Raw genomic sequence first — 19,426 nt, forward strand, 5'->3', positions numbered from 1 at the left:
TTGATCAAGAAAGGTAGCAATTCCTTGGTGGGAATGCAGACTGGTGCAGCCATTATGAAAAACAGTATGGAGTTTCCTAAAAAAAAATTAAATATGGAGCTGTCATTTGACCCAGTAATCCCACTTCTAGGATAAATCCTAAGAGACCCAAAACACCAATCAGAAAGAATGTATATACCCCTATGTTCATAGCAATGCTATTTACAATAGCTAAGATCTGCAAACAGCCCAAATGCCCATCAGTAGATGAGTGGATAAAAAAGCTTTGGTATATTTTTACCATGGAATACTATGCAGCAGTAAAAAAGAGGATCCCTTACCCTTTGAGACAGCATGGAGGGACATGGAGAGTATAATGCTAAGTGAAATAAGTCATTCAGAGAAAGACAAGTACCACATGATCCCACTCATGTGGAATCTAAGTAACAAAATAAACCGATGAACAAAATAGATCCAGAGACATGGAAACAGAACAGATTGTGGAATCTCAGAGGGAAGGCAGGGGAGGTTGGGCAGGTGGGAAGAGATCAGCCAAAGAACTTGTATGCATATATACATAACCCATGGACACAGACAATAGAATGGTGAAGAACTGGAGTGGGAGGTGGGAAGGCTAGAAGAGGTCAATGGGGAAAAAAGGCGACATATATAATACTTTCAATAATAATTTTTTAAAAAAAAGAAAGGTAGCAATTCCTTTACAGTAAGCCTTGAGTCCAGGTCCTCTGACTCCAAATCCTTTACTTTTCTCCTTCTAACTGTCTTTTGTTCTATCTGTAGCCTTCTGAATCAAGATCCTAAAATATCTATTTAGAGTCATTGGCAGTGGACAATATATAAGAAATGAACCTTCTCGACCGCCCAGTGTATGATAATTTGTTATAGCAGCTTGAATTTACCAAGACACCTAAAATAGTCCCAGTTTTGTGTCTGTTGTCCCTGGGTAATTATTAATATCACCATCCCACTGTCAAAAGAGACATAGTCATACAAAAAATTATGTGGCCATCCTAGTAAGGGAGAAACTGTAGTTGTTCTTTCCTCATTGGTTTTATCTGGGACGCTGCTTTGAAAAAGAAGCTACAGCTTTCAGAATCAGGACAATAAGCTCCTTAAAGGCAATGACTGATAAGTGATTGCTTTTTTTAAATTAAAAAAAACCATGAATTTTATTATATACATTAAAAATAGAAAGCTGGTAAACTAAGAAATAAATTTTGATTGAATTTTGTATGCCCAGCATCTAGCTGTATATATGAATTAATGCTTCTTGACCTGCCTTCCCTCACAGTTCTTTTCTGACCAAACCTTAGCTACATTAGTATCTCAATGATTGCACTGACATCTAGTGGTCATTTCTAGGTTTTAGTCTGGGCAGCTCCTGTATTAGAGGACGAATTAATGTGTACCTCATACTCCATCAAAGCCACTTTTATCTGAGCCCTACAGTAACTAGACATGAAACTCTAGTTTGTAGCAAGTTGTTGATAGCTAGTAACAACTAGATATATTGTTTTTTTCTCAAAAGGTATTTAGATCAGAGGCCGGATGGTGATAGTGTGAAAGGAGTCCAGTAAAATTATAAATAACATCAAAAAATGAAATTTATTTGTGACATTTTAGGCTTATGAGTGAGTTATCCTACCTAATAAAAGAGTAATATGCAAATTGACCCTAACTCCGCTACGCCCACAAAGCCACGCCCACGAGCCACACCCACCAGCCAATCAGGAGCAGATATGCAAATAAACCCAACCAAGATGGCTACAGCCACAGAGAGCAAGATTTCCCAGGCAACAGAGGAAGTCAAGCTTTCCACCTGCCCTTGCAGGCCTAAGCCTCCACTCAAGCTACAAAGTTTCAATTATAGAAGGTAAACAAATCCAAACGAAATGGCGGCAGCCACGGAGCTGGAGAGAGCAGGCCAGGGTTGCCCCCAGCAATGGAGGAAGCAAAGCTTTCCGCACACCCTGGCTGGCCCAGGCCTCTGCTTAAGGCTACAAAGTTTCAATTATAGAAAGTGAATTAACCCCAACAGAAATGGCTGCCGGCCACAGAGCGAGCAGGAGGCTTGGCTCCGCTCCAGGCTACAAAGTTTCAATTGTAAAAGGTAAATAAATTCCAGATACCAGGGCCTCTGCTTGGGTCGCCAGGGGGCGTGGCCGGCCTGCAAACCACCACAGACCCCTTGCTCAGGCCGCCCCATGCCCCAGGGTAACCCCCACCCTGATCAGGAACACCCTTCAGGGCAAACCAGCTGGCCCCCACCCATGCACCAGGCCTCTATCCTATCTAATAAAAGAGAAATATGCAGATTGACCATCACTCCAACACACAAGATGGCTGCCCCCATGTGGTCAAAGATCCTGCCCCCATGTGGACACAAGATGGCCACCACAAGATAACCAGCAGGGGAGGGATTTTGGGAGGGACCAGGCCTGCAAGGGAGGGCAGTTGGGGGTGATCAGGCCAGCAGGGGAGGGCAGTTGGGGGTGACCAAGCCTGCAGGGGAGTGCAGTTAGGGGTGACCAGGCCGGCAGAGGAGGGAAGTTGGGGGCAAATAGGCTGGCAGGGGAGCAGTTAGGCATCAATCAGGCTGGCAGGGGAGTGGTTAGGGGGTGATCAGGCTGGCAGGCAGAAGCGGTTAGGGGCAATCAGGAAGGCAGGCAGGCAAGCAGTTGGGAGCCAGCAGTCCTGGATTGTGAGAGGGATGTCCGACTGCCTGTTTAGGTGGGATCGGGCCTAAACGGGCAGTCGGATATCCCTCGAGGGGTCCCAGATTGGAGAGGTTACAGGCTGGGCTGAGGGACACCCCCCCCCTCCGTGCATGAATTTCGTGCACCGGGCCTCTAGTTTTTACATAAGAGGTGTCCCTCTTTAAATGATACTATGTAAGCTGAAGGCATTAAAGTTCTTGGTAGCAAAAAGATATCAAGTCAACACCAGTAAAGATGTGATCAAATGTCAACTGAAGGAATTCTTTTTTTTTTTGTCTTAAGTTTTACATATGTTCCCTTTATCCCCAATTGATCCCCTCCCCCATCCCTTTTCAGCCCAGGCAAGCCCCCACTGCCCCAGTATCTGTGTCCATTGGTGATGTTAATAGGCATGCATATAAGTCCTTTGGTTGCTCTCTAATCCCCCCTCCCCTACCATTTGTCTCTAGATCGATCTATTCTTGTTCATCAAATTATGTTGATCATTATATCCCATATATGAGTGAGATCATGTGATATTTATCTTTCTCTGACTGGCTTATTTCATTTAGCATAATGCTCTCCAGTTCCATCTATGCTTTTGCAAATAGTAAAAGTTACTTCTTGTTAATAGCAGCATAGTATTCCATTGTGTAGATGTACCGTAGTTTTTTAATCCACTCAAATCTTACCTTTTATAAATTCTGCTGCTATGAACATAGGGGTGCATACATCCTTTCTGATTGGTGTTTCTGTTTTCTTGGGATATAGTCCTAGAAGTGGGATTACTGGATCAAATGGGAGTTCCATTTTTAACTTTTTTGAGGAAACTCCATACTGTTCTCCACAGTGGCTGCACCAGTCTGCATTCCCACCAGCAGTGCACCAGGGTTCCTTTTTTCTCCACATCCTTGCCAGCACTTGTTGTTGATTTGTGGATGATAACCATTCTGACAGGTGTGAGATGGTACCCCATTGTTGTTTTGATTTGCATCTCAGATGATTAGTGACTTAGAGCATGTTTTCATGTCTCTGGGCCTTCTGTATGTTCTCTTTCGAAAAGTGTCTATTTAGGTCCTTTGCCCATTTTTTGATTGGATTGTTTATCTTCCTTTTGTTAAGTTGTATGAGTTCCCTGTAAATGTTAGAGATTAAACCCTTATCTGATATATCACTGCCAAATATGTTCTCCCATGCAGTGGGCTTTCTTGTTGTTTTGTTGATGGTTTCTTTTGCTGTGCAGAAGCTTTTTATTTTGATGTAGTCCCATTTGTTTGTTTTCTCCTTAGTCTCCATTGCCCTAGGATCTGTGTCTGTAAAGATATTGATACGACATATGTCTGCAATTTTGCTGCCTATGGCGTCTTGAGGATTTTTATGGTTTCCTGTCTTACATTCAAGTCCTTTAGCCATTTTGAGTTTGTTTTTGTGTATGGTGTAAGTTGCTGATCTAGTTTCATTTTTTGCATGTATCTGTCCAATTTTTCCAACACCATTTATTAAAGAAACTGTCTTGACTCCATTGTATGCTTTTCCTCCATTGTCAAATATTAATTGAGCATAGTGGCTTGGGTCGATCTCTGGGTTCTCTGTTCTGTTCCATTGGTCTATATGTCTGTGCTTGTGCCAATACCAGGCAGTTTTGAGAAGAGTGGCTTTGTAGTATAGCTCGATATCTGGTATTGTGATCCCTCCAACTTTGTTCTTCTTTCTCAGGATTGCTGTGGCAATTCGGGGTCTTTTTTTATTCCAGATGAATTTTTGGAGAGTTTGTTCTAAATATGCCATTGGTATTTTAATGGGGATTGCATTGAATCTGTAGATTGCTTTGGGTAGTATGGACATTTAAATGATGTTGATTCTACCAATCCATGAACATGGTATGTTCTTCCATTTGTTTATGTCTTCCTCTATCTCTTTTTTCAATGCCTTGAAGTTTTCTGAATACAGGTCTTTTATGTCCTTAGTTAAGTTTATTCCTAGGTATCTTAATTTTTTTGTTGCTATGGTAAATGGAATTATTTTTTTCGTTTCTCTTTCTGTGGGTTCATTATTAGTGTATAAAAAGGCCATAGATTTCTGGGTGTTCATTTTATATCCTGCTGCATTGCCAAATTCATTTATTAGGTCTAGTAGGTTTTTGATGGAGTCTTTGGGGTTTTCTATGTATAGTATCATGTCATCTGTGAATAAGGACAGTTTTACTTCTTTTCCAATTTGGATGCTTTTTATATCTTCTTCTTGTCTGATCGCTATGGCTAGCACTTCCAGTACTATGTCAAACAGGAGTGGTGAAAGTGGGCATCCTGTATTGTTCCTGTTCTTATGGAAAATAAGTTTAGATTTTGCACATTGAGTATGATGTTGGCTGTAGGTTTGTCATATAAGGCTTTTATTATGTTGAGGTATGATCCCTCTATTCCCACTTTGCTGAGCATTTTTATCAGAAAAGGGTGTTAGATTTTGTCAAATGCCTTTTCTGCATCAATTGGTATGATTATGTGATTTTTGTTTCTCAGTTTGTTTATGTGATGTATCACATTTATTGATTTGCAGATATTATACCATCCTTGCATCCCCAGAATAAATCCCACTTGGTCATAGTATATGATCTTTCTAATGTAATGCTGAATCGGATTTGCTAGAATTTTGTTGAGTATTTTAGCATCTATGTTCATCAAGGATATTGACCTGTACTCTTTTTTTGTGATGTCTTTATCTGGTTTTGGGATTATAGTAATGATGGCTTCATAGAAAGAGCTTCGGAGTGTGCCTTCCTCTTGAATTTTTTGGAATAGTCTGAGGATAGGTTTTAGTTGTTCTTTGAATGCTTGGTAGAACTCCCCTGTAAAGCTGACTGGACCAGGGCTTTTGTTTGCTGGAAGATTTTTTTATTGCTGTTTCAATTGCTTCAGTAGTTATCGGCCTATTCAGGTTTTTTTATTCTTCTTGAGTTTTTTCCCCATTTTTTAAATTAAGGTATTACATGTGTACATATATTCCCATTGCCCCCCCACCCCACTCCCATTCATGCCCTCACCCCCCAGTGTCTTGCGTCCATTGGTTATGCTTATATGCATGCATACAAGTCCTTCTGTTGATCTCTTATCTCCCCCACCTCTCCCTAATCTTCCCGCTGTAATTTGACAGTCTGTTTGATGCTTTACTGCCTCTGAGTCTATCTTTTTGTTCATCAGTTTATAATGTTCTTTATTATCCACAAATGAGTGAGATCATGTGGTATTTTTCTTTCATTGACTGGCTTATTTCACTTAGCATAATGCTCTCTAGTTCCATCCAGGTTTGATTGAGTTTTGGGAGCTTGTATTTTTCTAAGAATATGTCCTTTTCATCTAGGTTGTCCATTTTGTTGGACTAGAGTTGTTCATAGTATTTTTTCATAATCATTTGTATTTCTGTGGGATCTGTTGTTACTTCACCTCTTTCATTTCTGATTTGTTTATTTGGTTCTTCTCTCTTTGCTTCTTGGTGAGCCTGGCTAGAGGTTCATCAATCTGTTTATCCTTTCAAAGAACAAGCTCTTGGTTTTGTTGATTTTTTGTATTTTTTTGGTCTCTATGTCATTTATTTATGCTCTGATCTTTATTATTTCCTTCCTTCTGCTTACATTGAGCTTTTTTTGTTGCTCTCTAACTCTTTGAGTTGTAGGGTTAGATAATTCATTACCATTGTTTCTTATAGAACTATTCCCCTTCTTTATGTATTCATTTACTATTGGAAAAAGGAGAATAGAGAGTAGCTAGGCCTGAGTTTGTGATTGTAATTCATTAAACTATTAATAGAAGAATATAACAAGTGAGGAAAGGAATAACAGAAGCAAAAAACAGCAACAAAAACAAATATTAACAAGCAATAAAAACCAAACTAATCAATAATCAAACATTAACAAGACAGACAGAAAGAAAAAGGCAAACAATTAAAAAAGGAAAAAAAACCCAACACAAAACAACAAAAAAATGGAAGTAAAAGAAAATCTGGATAGTGAAGAAAGAGAAAACTGTGTATGGTCTTGAAGCAGGGGAGCAGAAATTAGATATGTGTATAAGATAAATTTTTTAAATTTATTTTTTTAAAATATATATTTTATTGATTTTTTACAGAAAGGAAGGGAGAGGGAGAGAGAGTCAGAAACATGGATGAGAGAGAAACATTGATCAGCTGCCTCCTGCACACTCCCCACTGGGTATGTGCTCACAACCAAGGTACATGCCCTTGACCGGAATCGAACCCGGGACCCCTGAGTCCGCAGGCTGACACTCTATCCACTGAGCCAAACCAGCCAGGGCATAAGATAAATTTTTAATGGGGAGTAAAAGGAAAGGATAGAGAAAAACTAAAGCAGGAACAGGGTAAGAGAAACAGGGCAAAAGGGGAACATGAGGAAGAGAATGATGGTATAAAGGAAAAACTGAGATAGAGTAAAATAATGCTACAGGAAAAAATAAAAATAGAACGTAGAACACTAATCCCAAAATAAAATAAAGAAAAAATAAAATAAAACTTTTTAAAAAGGTAAAATAATAGTAGTAATAATAGTAATTATAAACAAAAATAGAATTTTAAAAAAAAGGTAAAATCAAGTGAGAAAGAAAAAAAAATTAGTTTCCCAAGTAAAAGATAAAAAATAAAAATGTGAAGTAGTGAAGGTTGTTCACTCCCTCTACTGTTCTGTTTGGCAGGTCTGTTTCCTGTCAGGTAGACAGCCCAGTATTGGAGTTCCCTGCGCTCCACAGCTCCTCTGCGTTGTAAGGCACAATCCTTTTTTCAAGCAGTCAGGGTCTCTTTGTTTCTCAGCCTACCTTTAGTTGCATTCACACGAGTCAATTACTGATACAACCCCTGGGTGGCAGTGTTTCTATATTGATATCCGAAGCTAAAAGGCTCCTCCCCTACCCAGTGTTTAGATGGCTTTCCCTGCTGCACTTAATGCTGGGTTAGAGGGATGGACTGCCCTAGAACGGGTTTTCTGTTCATTTCTCCGCACTCTGTTCTCCAGGTTCCACAAAAACAGCTTTCCCCTGCAGTCTCGGGGAGTGTTTTTTAATTGGAAGATCCTATGTACTGGGCTTAGTAATCAGAACCAAGTATTTAAAAAGAAAAAGAAAAAGGATCTGTCTCTCACCCAGTGGGGCGAACTGAGCCCTCCCTGGAGAAGAAACCCGGGTTCCAAAAGATATGTGATCAGTGCTGGGGCCCCGCCAGCAGGCGAGGGGATCCCAAGGCAGGTGCTGGGCATGGAGGCCACGGGGGCATAGGCTACCAAGGAGACAAAACTGAACCTCACGTCACCCTGCTTGGCCCCGGAGGATGGCTGGTTAGCCAGAGACGGGTAAGATTCCTCAAGGAAGGAACAACCTAAGACAGGCACAGTCGCAGAGGGGCCAGCAGGAGAGAATTTGGGGATCAACAGAGGTGGGGCACAGACCCTCACCGCCCCCCAACATTGCAGGGGCCTGAATCCTAGCCCCTTCTGAGGGAGGTCTCCTGCCCCCATGGCTGCTTCGTGCTTTCCATGCCCAGCTCAGATCAGGACCCAGGTGACCGACAGAGACTTGGCCGACAGCAGCTGCCCTCTCACTCCAACAAGAATTGTTTGAGTTGTCTTGTACCCATGGTGTGGGGAAGCGGGTTTACGATATCTAAATCCAGCCTACCACCAGGAATGCTCAGGACCTACTCAAGAAGGCAAATAATCCCTTCCACCAATATTTACAGGGTAAAACAAGATTATTGTTAGAGTAATAAATTTGACAGTAAAACAGTAGTCAAGTTTTCAGGCAAATTTAAATTGGCTAGTTGAAACAAGCGAATATTCTAGAAAAATTAATTGTACTGGACAAAAAGGTGTTCCTAAAGTGTCAACTAAAATTTTTATTGGTACTTCATCTCATGATAAAATTGTGCACCATATAATGAACCTAAAACAGTAATATTATGGTGCAAAAAAATTAAAATTTAAAAGCCATCAAGACTACATTATAAAATTTTCAAAAGCCTCCTAACATTTAAATCAAAAGAGGAGGGGATAGTAGAGGAATATCATGTAAGGAAAAATATCCTGTAAGTAAATTACATCTAGAAAATTAATACCTTAGAAAATTAATTGTAAGGCTAAAAGCAAGACACCCATGAAAAACACACAAGGTGACAAAACAAGCCAGAGGAAAATCATTTGGGCAAAAATTGAAAAAGGATCCCCAGTCAAATTTATAGAAAATAATCCTTTATTAACTTTTGGTCGAGAATATGTTTGTATATTTTCAGAAAACAACTCCGAGACCATGTGGATTCCAGCAAGAGAGGAATTGACAGGACTACTCCAGCCATGAAGACAGAAGAGAACCAGTCCAGAGATGGAAGATGCTGATGTGGCCTTCCCATACTAGCAGTTAGCAGCTGTGCGTCACTGCAGGTTGCCCAGGACCAAACCAGACAGAGTCGGACCTGCATTACCACCATTTGTCCACCATCCAGAACTGAAATGTCAGTGCTGATATGTACACATAAGGAACTGTTGGAGATTGAAATTGGGTCTCAAAAGAACTGTTGGCCCAGAAAGAAACTCACTACACACTGATTCATTTGCCTGTCACCATAACCATTATTGCTTGTCTCATTTTCGGTTCTTATAAGTGTATTTCTAATAGCACATGATCTCACTCATCTAGGGGAAATAATGAACAACATAGACTGATGAACAAGAACAGACCCAGAAACAAGGAGGCATGGATCAGACTGTCGGGCCTCGGGGGGAGGGTAGGGGAGGGTGGGGGTAAAGGGGGAGATCAACCAAAGGACTTGTGTGCAGGCATATGAGCCTAACCGGTGGTTAAGGACAACAGGGGGGTGGGGGCATGTGTGGGGAGGGGTGTGGGATGGGAATGGGGGGACGAGGACAAATATGTGATACCTTAATCAATAAAGAAATTTTAAAAAAAAGAAAAAGGAAAAGCCACAGGATGCGCGCAGTGTTCCCCTTGGCACTCCGCAGCCAGCGCACTGGCAGAACTCCAGACTGCCCTGCTGTGCCCAGCCCTGCTGTGGGTTAATTTCTATAGTCTCCTTCTGCCCCCAGCCCTGTGGACCCCCTTCAACATTCGAGGGCAACACTTACCTCAACAGCGCATATTTTGTGGGGCGCAATCTTCCTTTGAGACTGTAGTTCCTTCTGCGCACCTTTCAGGCACATTTCATGTGCGTTTCTCCCTTCAGCCTGGACCCCAGATCTCACCTCTCCCTAGGCCAGTGGTCAGCAAACCACGACTCGTGAGCCACATGCAGCTCTTGGGCCCCTTGAGTGTTCGAACACCACTTCTTCAAAATGGACTCACCCAAGCCGAAAACCGACTTCTGCGCATGAGCCACGAAGTTTCAATCACACTGTAGGTGCTTGCCCGCATGTGGTATTTTGTGGAAGAGCCACACTCAAGGGGCCAAAGAGCCGCATGTGGCTCGCGAGCCGCGGTTTGCTGACCTTTCTGTCCACGGATTTCCTTACCACCCACGGATTTCTCACTAGCTATGTTTAATTCGCCAGTTCCAGGTGGATATTAATCAATTCAGCTGTTCCTTCTCTCTGCTCTGTGAGAAGGCACAGGGGTCATCAGCATACTTGCGCCGCTTTTTCTCCTCCTGGACAGACTTCCTAGGCTACCCGAGGTCAGAGAGGCTGGAGTCTTGGTATTCCTGAGGCAGCTTGTCCCTGGGGGTTGTGGTGGTAGAGTCCCGGGAGGTATCCGAGGTCTCCCCAGTTGAAGGTAAGGCTGGGCTCCATATCACCACCACTCTCCCCTTCAAGATGGCGCAGACTCTGCGCAGGGCCGCTCTGGGAGAGATTTCAGCAGTAGTAGAGGCTGCCCAGCCAGGGGAGTCCCGTCAGGCAGTCCCCAACAATTCCTTGGAATATATCTCACAAATATAGACACTCCCTGCACATCCGCTCATGCTCCTTTCTTTCTCTCACTCACACACTATCTTGCAGCCTACCGTGCTATCAGCAGCCATCTTAGAATCTCTGAAGGAATTCTTAAATGAAAACTTGCACACATAGCAAACTGCCTTACCACTAGTGGTCTGGCTAACAGAGAGAGGGAAAGAGTGGGGGAAACAAATCAGATGCAGGGAAAATAGAGTGAGAAAGTAGGAAAACCATACTTCAAAGTATAGAAAGTCCTCACTTAATGTTGATAGGTTCTGTGACTTTAAGTAAAATGACATACAACAAAACCAATTTTTACCTCAGGCTTATTTACATAAATTAGAGTTAAGCATCTCATCAATGTTATAACCAAGTGATGTTGAACAAAACAGTTATTTGAGGACCTGCTGTATAGCTTCTCTTTGCTTTCTAGAGAGGTGTATAAAGGAAATGTTTGTATATTCAAGTATCTCCCTGAAAAGTTCCCTCCTTGGTCACTTCAGAGGGTTTCCAACATACCGTAAAGAGGTTCGTACTAACCCTACTGTTCATTGAGGGACATTTCAATCACCCACCCTACTCCTTGTAAAAAGTGACAGTACATAGGTAAGAGCCCTATCAAAGTCCATAATCTTACATAATTAAAAACTCAAAAAGAGAGAAAACTACAGCTCCCAGTTAATTCTCATGCCATCAGGAAAGTATCACCATTGTATGAGGCAAGAACATTTAAGTAGCCATAATGAATGAGGTATCTGGAATCTCCCAGAAAATTTTGTAAGCTGCCCCTCATTTGTCTCTTTATGGTAAAAAGTATTACTGAATCTCACCCGGTTGGCATGGCCCAGTGGTTGAGCATAGATCTATGAACTAGGAGGTAATAGTTCGATTCCAGGTTGGGACACATGCCCGGGTTGTGGGCTTGATTCCCAGTGGGGGCATGCAGGAGATAACTGATCGATGATTCTCATCATTGATATTTCTCTCTATCCCTTCCTCTCTGAAATCAATAAAAAAATATATTTTAAAAAAGTATTACTGAATCTGTTAAGTAGTTAATAAATCTTTTTTAGAAGGGAGCTTGCTAGTAGGAATTTGCAGTTGCCTTTTATACTATCCTCCCCTGACCCTGATACACTGCTCCCCCGATTTTATTATTAGAAATCAATAGGTACAAAATTGCCCTAGCCGGCTTGGCTCAGTGGATAGAGCGTCAGCCTGCGGACCGAAGGGACCCAGGTTCGATTCCAGCCGAGGGCACATGCCTGGGTTGCGGGCTTGATCCCCAGTGGGGGGTGTGCAGGAGGCAGCTGATCAATGATTCTCTCTCATCATTGATGTTTCTATCGCTCTCTCCTTCTCCCTTCCTCTCTGAAATCAATAAAGAAATATATATATTTTAAAAAATAGGTACAAAATTGAAAGTCATCAAAAACACACAAGACACCAGGTTGGATAAGGCTGTGCTTTATTACATGCATAATTACAAATCTGTGCTAAGTGGAAATGTATAAAGCAATGGCAACCTGGGTTTAAGCCACACAGAGAAAGGACTAGACAATCCCATTAACCCTTCTGCCAATGTCCATTCCATTGCCTTTAACATGATTATTTCCATTTCATACAATTTGCATAGCACTTACTCATCAAAGTACTTTCCATTCATTGTCTCAATTTATCCTCACAACAACCCTGTGAGGTAGGTAGGGCAATTAACACTATCCCCATTTTACAGATGGGAACACTGAGGCACAGAACGGTTAAGATCTCGAGGCTAGTTAGTAGAAGCATAGGGAATAAATAACTCCCCAGCCCATGTCTTCCTTTTTAGACTTGCTATGCATGACCAAGGAGCAGAATGAAGTGAGCAGTGACTCACAGCTTTGGTACAGGCTGTACCTATGAACAGGGACCAACATCTCTAAAAGTTAGAATAAAGCTAAGAAAGCATGACTATAAGGGTCGGCAACATTCAGATAAATAAACACTCTGAACAGCTCAGCTTCTTGTGGAAACTCAGGCTATATTAGCTTTGGTTGCCTAGTTGATGTCTATACATTAGCTTCAGCTAAACTTCTACCAACTCTTATGAACTAAAATGTTTAGTTAGACAGATTTTCTTTGGCTACCATAGCTGGAGCCGGTCCTATGAATGAGCTTATTACAGAGATATTCCTATAGTGGCCCATGGGCTAGAACCCTCTGATCCTTCTGGCCTCATTGGCTCACCCAAAGGGTGGTATTTCTCCCATAGCCAGAGATGAATGGATAGAGGTAAGAGCATGATGTTGGCCTTGGTCAAATGAAGAAGAGTCACCATCATGACATCAGTGTCATCCTTAAGTGATATGACCTGGGTGCTGTCTATCAGGCTCAACTCCTTTCTGGCCTGTACCTGGTTAGCAGCATAGCTTCAAAAGACAGTTTAAAAGAACAAAATATTAAGTACATCATTTTTTATCTAGAATGAAATTAATTCTTAATCATTACATAGTCCCAAAGGACCAAATATATAATAAAAACTAAATACTTATTTAAAAGCTAGTACTAAAAAGGCAGGACAAAAGGAGAGAAAAGATGGATAAGGGATAAAGTAAAATGGAGGAGGGAAAAGGAACACTCTTAAATGTCAATATATTTTGAGGTACACTCAGTATGATAATGAGGCTGAAGATTCCTGCCTTGATAAAACCATCTCAGGCCACTCCCTTGTCCCCATTTTGCCAGGTGGCATTTCACTTACCAAATCCTAGACTGCTTCTGACTTTCAAAAGATTTGGACTAGTACATAATAAGGTTAATCAATGAATACTTCATATATCTGCCTTCAGGATGCTAAAGCCCTTGACACTCCCAATAAATACCACTAGCTTTTGTCCCTGCAGTGGAGCAAAGCTCCATTCGCCCCATCAACTCAGAATTATCTTCTAGTCTCGGTTTTCAGAATGATCCTCTCCTTTCTCCAAGGTCCACATTTGAAACAATATGTAACAACTGAGAAAGTTTTGAACTTAAGGGAGGAGAGAAAGAGACAGAGTCAGGGGGAGAGGGTGGGATAAAAGGAAGAGAGAGAGGCAAAGATCACTTTTTTAAATCCTCATAATTTTGTAGTATCACATGCCTTTCTTTAAGAAAGGCATTCATTCAATGAGTGTGCAAACAGAGGCTGAAGACCCTTTGGCAGGAACATAGAGGTAGGAATTTATGACTGCAGGGTTGGGCTGAGTGACCCAATAAGCCCCATGCAAGAAACGCAAACTCTGCATATCGACTTCTTTCTTTCTCTTTTCTTTCTTTCTTTCTTTCTTTCTTTCTTTCTTTCTTTCTTTCTTTCTTTCTTTCTTTCTTTCTTAGGTGACCTGGCAAAACCAGATAACACAGTGGAAAAACCAATTTTGTTCCCTATATCACTTGAAAACTTTACCCAGGACCAGATGTTATGAAATGAGACCCTGGCCAACAAATGTTTGGGGAATAACCTGAATTTTCTAACACCTGCTATTCCAAGAACTTTTTTCCTCGGAGCAAACAACTGAAATTGAAGCAGAGCAAAAGTCCTATGGTCACCACAGGTATACTACACAGATTTCCTATCAAATTTACACAGCTCCCTGAGCTCTGATCTGAGAAACCCTCACCTTTTTCTTTCTAATATAAATAAGTACATACTGGGGAGGCTAAAAATATAGATTTAAAAATATTTTGTTATCAAAATTCAAGACAATCTCCCTAAAGCTTATCATTTAGGCAATGGCAGTAGTGGCTCCCCACCTTCAAGAGCAGATGTCTTGTCTTATGTCAGCCCTTTCCATAAAAATAGACTCACTTTAGCTAAATACTTTTGCTTGGAAGGCTTGGTCTTTGGGAGACTATTTGACTTTTTTTTCCCTTGGGCACATGATCAAACAGTTTATAAATGCCAAGATGTGTGGCTGGCCTTCCTTCCACCATCTTACACAAACTCATATTTTTTCTTACTAGGGTTTTTCCACTGCCATAACTTTCCATTCCCTCTCCAAAGGGAATCCAGGCAATCTCAAGGTGGCTTTTTTAAAAAAAAAAAAAAATCAAGGTTTTAAGATATTCAGAGTACATATATAGACATCTATTTTTTTATAGTCAACCTCCCCTTTACTTTCTAAATTCCTAATTTTTCTCAGGGTTTTTAAGAGCTCAATACTCTATGCACTGCCATGGCAGATGCTCTCCTACTTTCTCTGAACTGATGGATTGCATGTATTTGGCTCTGATCCAACGCAGGTAAGTCGATTCTTCACAGTACAATGTGGTCAGTCATCAGTAAGTACTTTGGCAATATAAAACACACTGGTTGTTTCAAATTCTCGATATTGTCTTCACAATCATTAAAAACTCAGCTTCAAAAATTGCACTCCTTATGATTTTAAAAAGATACTGCAGGGTAACAAGTACACTTTCCTTCTTATCACCCAACAAAACAAACCAAGATCAAGACTCAAATGGGATAGGTAATTTAAATACTTAAAACATAGAGCAACAATTATGTTCCATGATGGACTCTATTATATACTAAGGTTTTTTTTAACATATTTGCTTCCCCCACACCTGAACAGGTTCATAACATGATTGAGAATTATTTCGCAGCCTTAGACCACACTAATTTTCCATTACTTTATCATTCTCATGTTTAAACACAATTGAAGGCTGGCTAGAGAAATTTATACTGTGCTCTGTTCTTTCTGTAAAGCGTTCAGATTCAGCCTTTGGTACCAAAACAATTGAAGTGCTTTGCAGTTAAATCAGCAAATTAATAATTTATTCTGCCAGCTGGCAAATCCAAAGTATTGTCAGTGTCAGATTATACACCAGAGGATATCTGTTCTATGGACTAGTCCACCTCTGCTCCATACCTGGGCTGAGCCAGAAGGAGGCCAGAGCCAGAAAAGAGCAAAGTATCTGAACAAACTTCTAAATACAAATGATCTTGAGAGTGGCCATTATTTTGCGTTTTCAGTCCCCTAATTCTTCCCTCTAATGGTATAACTAATCATCCATTAAGTGCTTGAGGTTCATTAATTTTTTACATTAAAGATCTGAAGATACAAAACATAGCAGACTTTTACAAATCTATAGACTCTCACTCCTTTCATGACTGGATATTATTCCTTGGAAAATCCTGAAGTACTTATTGGCATTTTTTTTTTTTTTTTTGTAAATCCTTCCCTTGTGTCGGGCAATTTCCTTTTGTTAATACCAAACTAGACTAGTTTAAACTCATATTCATTTTTAAATCACAGATTATCTTGTCTTTTGCCATTGAGGTCTGTGGACATCTGACAGACCTCCCTAATTCAGCTTTGTTTGTTGGCTAAGTTGTCCAACTGCTGAATTAGCAATGTCAGAAAGAACATTTTCCTTTGCCTCAAGACAAGAAACTCTTGAGTGGTGAGGTGCTGAGTTAGCAGTCTAGCGGGGAACTCCAGCTACAATTAGCCAAACTTTGAGCCAAACCATAGGATTTGACATATAATGCATACCATACACTATAGCTACTTCTAGCATATGAGTTACATGGATTCCTGAGAAGCTGAGGTTAATGGATGAAACTTATCAGGAGTGAGGTATCAAAGGAATATTATTCTCTGGAGGGCCAATCATTTCTTAGCATCTAGAAAGTTTACCTTGGCACAGTGTTATCTGATTTCTTGAATTTAGTCTCTGAAGTAGCACCTTAACACTGGCTCATCTGTCTAAAATTATAAACAGAGCCTAGAAGAAGCACAAAGGCAAACTTAGAAATCCCTCCATATCGCTGCTGCACTACGAAATGCAACCAAATCTCTCATTGTCATCAAATACCATAAAAACTAACATTTCCTGTTTTGCAAACTTTAGTTGGGTAGCTAATAAGATAAGTAATGATCCATAAATTTACAGATAAGAACTTTGATTTCTACATAATGTACCAGTGTAGTCAGGCAAAATAGCCACATCTCATGCAAGGGAATCAGTAACATGTAAGTGACAAAAGATGTCAAGTTGCTGAGTTATGACTATCATAAAATATATCTGAGTTTTTTTTCTTCTTCATTAAAATGCTAGACTGATATACTTAAAATAAAAAACTTGGGACTGCTTTGATATTTTAAAGATAAAAGTAAAAATAAGCCTTGACTACCTAGTTCTGGATAATAACAATTTCAGATTTGGGAAAGATAAGAACTAAGGGTTTAAAAAAAGCTTAGACTCTGGGATCAGCAGCTTTAAAATGAGGTATGAAGTGTTTGAGGAAGGGAGGTGGAGGGATGGGAAGGATATGCTGAGTGACTGCTGATTCCAGGTTAGAAGGATGGAGAGAAGTGCTGGGGAACAGACTTGTAAAATGCAAAAGGCTGAACTTTCACCCCTGGCAGTTAAGTCTCACTGCTGTGGGCATCGGTGTGGAAATTGAGGCATGGTAGCAGTAACTGGGTTATAGAACAGAGCCATGGTTGTGTGTTACCTCTGGTCCACATGCCAAAAGATTACTGAGGCTTGGTTTATAATTTAACTAGCCCTGGGAATTATTTTTGTAATAGGAATGATTAAATCAGGACTGAGGAGTGGGAAGGGGCAAAGAATTGAGGGGGAACAGCTACACGTGGGTAAAATTGTAGAAAGTGAAACAGTGATTGGAATGATGGTGGTGGCTCTGTAATTCCACCAGGTGTCCCTAGACTGTGATGTTTTCTACTGCAGTTAAGGTGGTAGGAAATTCAGACAGGCACCTTTTCAATTGGATGCAAGCACCTTTGGTGTTACCAGGCCTTATCCACACCCTGGGGTCTTAGGATGGTTCTGCATTTCATTCAGAATTCTAAGGAGCTGCAAGGGAGTCACAACTGCCTATTCTGTTTCAATGACTTGAATATATTTGAAAGTACCCCGAGCCTAAATTCATGTTCACAGGAACAATACTGACCTGTTCTACATACTTCACACTGGGAGGAGGCATGGGTGTCCAGTTATTTTAGTACTGGTGGTCTTTATGAAGGAATGCATGAGAACGTAGATACAGTTCAGAATCTTCCCTAGTTTACCAGTATGCAGTCTAGACTTGGTTCCCTTTATTATCCTTATATATTCCAGAAGCCTAAAGCACCATCACTCATGGAGGTGGCATCTGGGTAAGAGGATGAGTTGGAACCTCACAAAATTTAAAGTTCCTAGTCATTGACTTTGCTTAGAACTTCACTAATCATTCATCTGGAGAAATCATTCCTTGCTACTAATAAATGCATGGCAAAGTCCTTGTCTACTAGCAAACAAATACCATCTAGAAAATTACCCTTCTTAGAGCAGACAAGGAGAAAGCTCTATAACTTATCTTTGCGCACTTCAAAAGAGTACCAGGAACAAGCAAGCCATTAAAATCAACCTCTCTAAATTCATTTAGAGGAGATTAACCAAAGCAGCATTGAATTATAATCAGATATTAAAATTAACATACACATACACACACAAACTAATAATGCTAAATATTGTAACAGGAGCAAGATAACATTTGAACTGAATTTTCACAGTCTGGAAAATGCCATTACTATTTTCCTTCTGGTTTTCTTCTCTGTGGTTGGAAAAGCAAAGCTCCTTAGTTTACACTTCATCTTCCACCAATGATAGTTAGAGTCCCAAAAAAGTGACTTTTTCATGAGTTTCCTGCAGGCTATCAGTTAGGACGGTCAACATTTTTCTTGCATAGTTTTCAGTGATTGCATATTGGCTAACAGTTGTTTTAAATTAAAAATATATCTTTAAAAAAAGAAAAGTAATTAAACCATCGCAATCTCGTTTACTCTTTCATGAAATTTTTGTAATGCAACATCACAGAACCCTAACTGCATTTTCTCCTAAAGAGATTAACTTCCAGAAATTATTATGTAGTGCAACTGGTTAACTTGTAGGAAAGAGACAACACACTAATATAACTTCACCATCCAGATAAGGGAAATGTGTTTTGGGTACCCAGTTAATAAAATATATCCACGGTCTGCAATGTCCTTTCTGTTTTGAATCCAGCACAACCCTGTGATTCTAGTTGAAGAGAATGGAATCAGGATCTTGGTTCGCCATCTGTGCTATATGCTTTAACACATCCTTCTTGGTAATGATTCCAAGCAATCGCCTAAAAGACAAAACAAGACAATAAAACAAAAACAAAAAATCTGTAGTTAAAATAACATTCTCAAAGGGGATACTTTTCCTCTTCCGTCATATTTGCCAATGCTATCTCTGATAAGGGTTTGATCTCCAAATGTTACAGGGAACTCATACAACTTAACAAAAGGAAGATAAACAATCTAATAAAAAAAAATGGGCAAAGGACCTAAATAGGCACTTTTCAAAAGAGGACATACAGAAGGCCAAGAGACATATGAAAATATGCTCAAAGTCACTAATTAACCAAGAGATGCAAATCAAAACAGCATTGAGGTACCATCTCACACCTGTCAGAATGGCTATCATCAACTAATCAACAAACAAGTGCTGGCAAGGATGTGGGGAAAAAGGAACCCTCGTGCATTGCTGGTGGGAATGCAGACTGGTGCAGCCACTGTGGAAAACAGTATGGCGTTTCCTCAGAAAATTAAAAATGGAACTCCCATTTGACCCAGTAATCCCACTTCTAGGAATATACCCCAATAAGTCAGAAACACCAATCAGAAAAGATATATGCACCCCTATGTTCATAGTAGCACAATTTATAATAGCTAAGATTTGAAAACAGCCTAAGTGCCCATAGCAGATGAGTGGATTAAAAAACTATGGTACATCT

The 19,426-nt window shown here is 40.4% G+C and overlaps 1 protein-coding gene across 4 annotated transcripts in view; it reads right to left on the reverse strand.

The window, feature by feature from the left end:
* Positions 1-12,086: 12,086 nt before the first annotated feature.
* Positions 12,087-19,426, reverse strand: part of CLCN5 (chloride voltage-gated channel 5) — a 157,973-nt gene continuing 150,633 nt past the window's right edge. For all 4 annotated transcript variants that reach the window (XM_079764674.1, XM_079764673.1, XM_079764675.1 and 1 more), the window contains one exon: positions 12,087-18,775. In XM_079764674.1, coding sequence (XP_079620800.1) covers positions 18,685-18,775 — 91 coding nt within the window. In that variant the 3' untranslated portion in view covers positions 12,087-18,684. The remainder of the gene's footprint in view (positions 18,776-19,426) is intronic.

The sequence above is a fragment of the Cnephaeus nilssonii genome, assembly GCF_951640355.1.
Source record: "Cnephaeus nilssonii genome assembly, chromosome: X".
In the NCBI taxonomy this organism is placed as follows: domain Eukaryota; kingdom Metazoa; phylum Chordata; class Mammalia; order Chiroptera; family Vespertilionidae; genus Cnephaeus; species Cnephaeus nilssonii.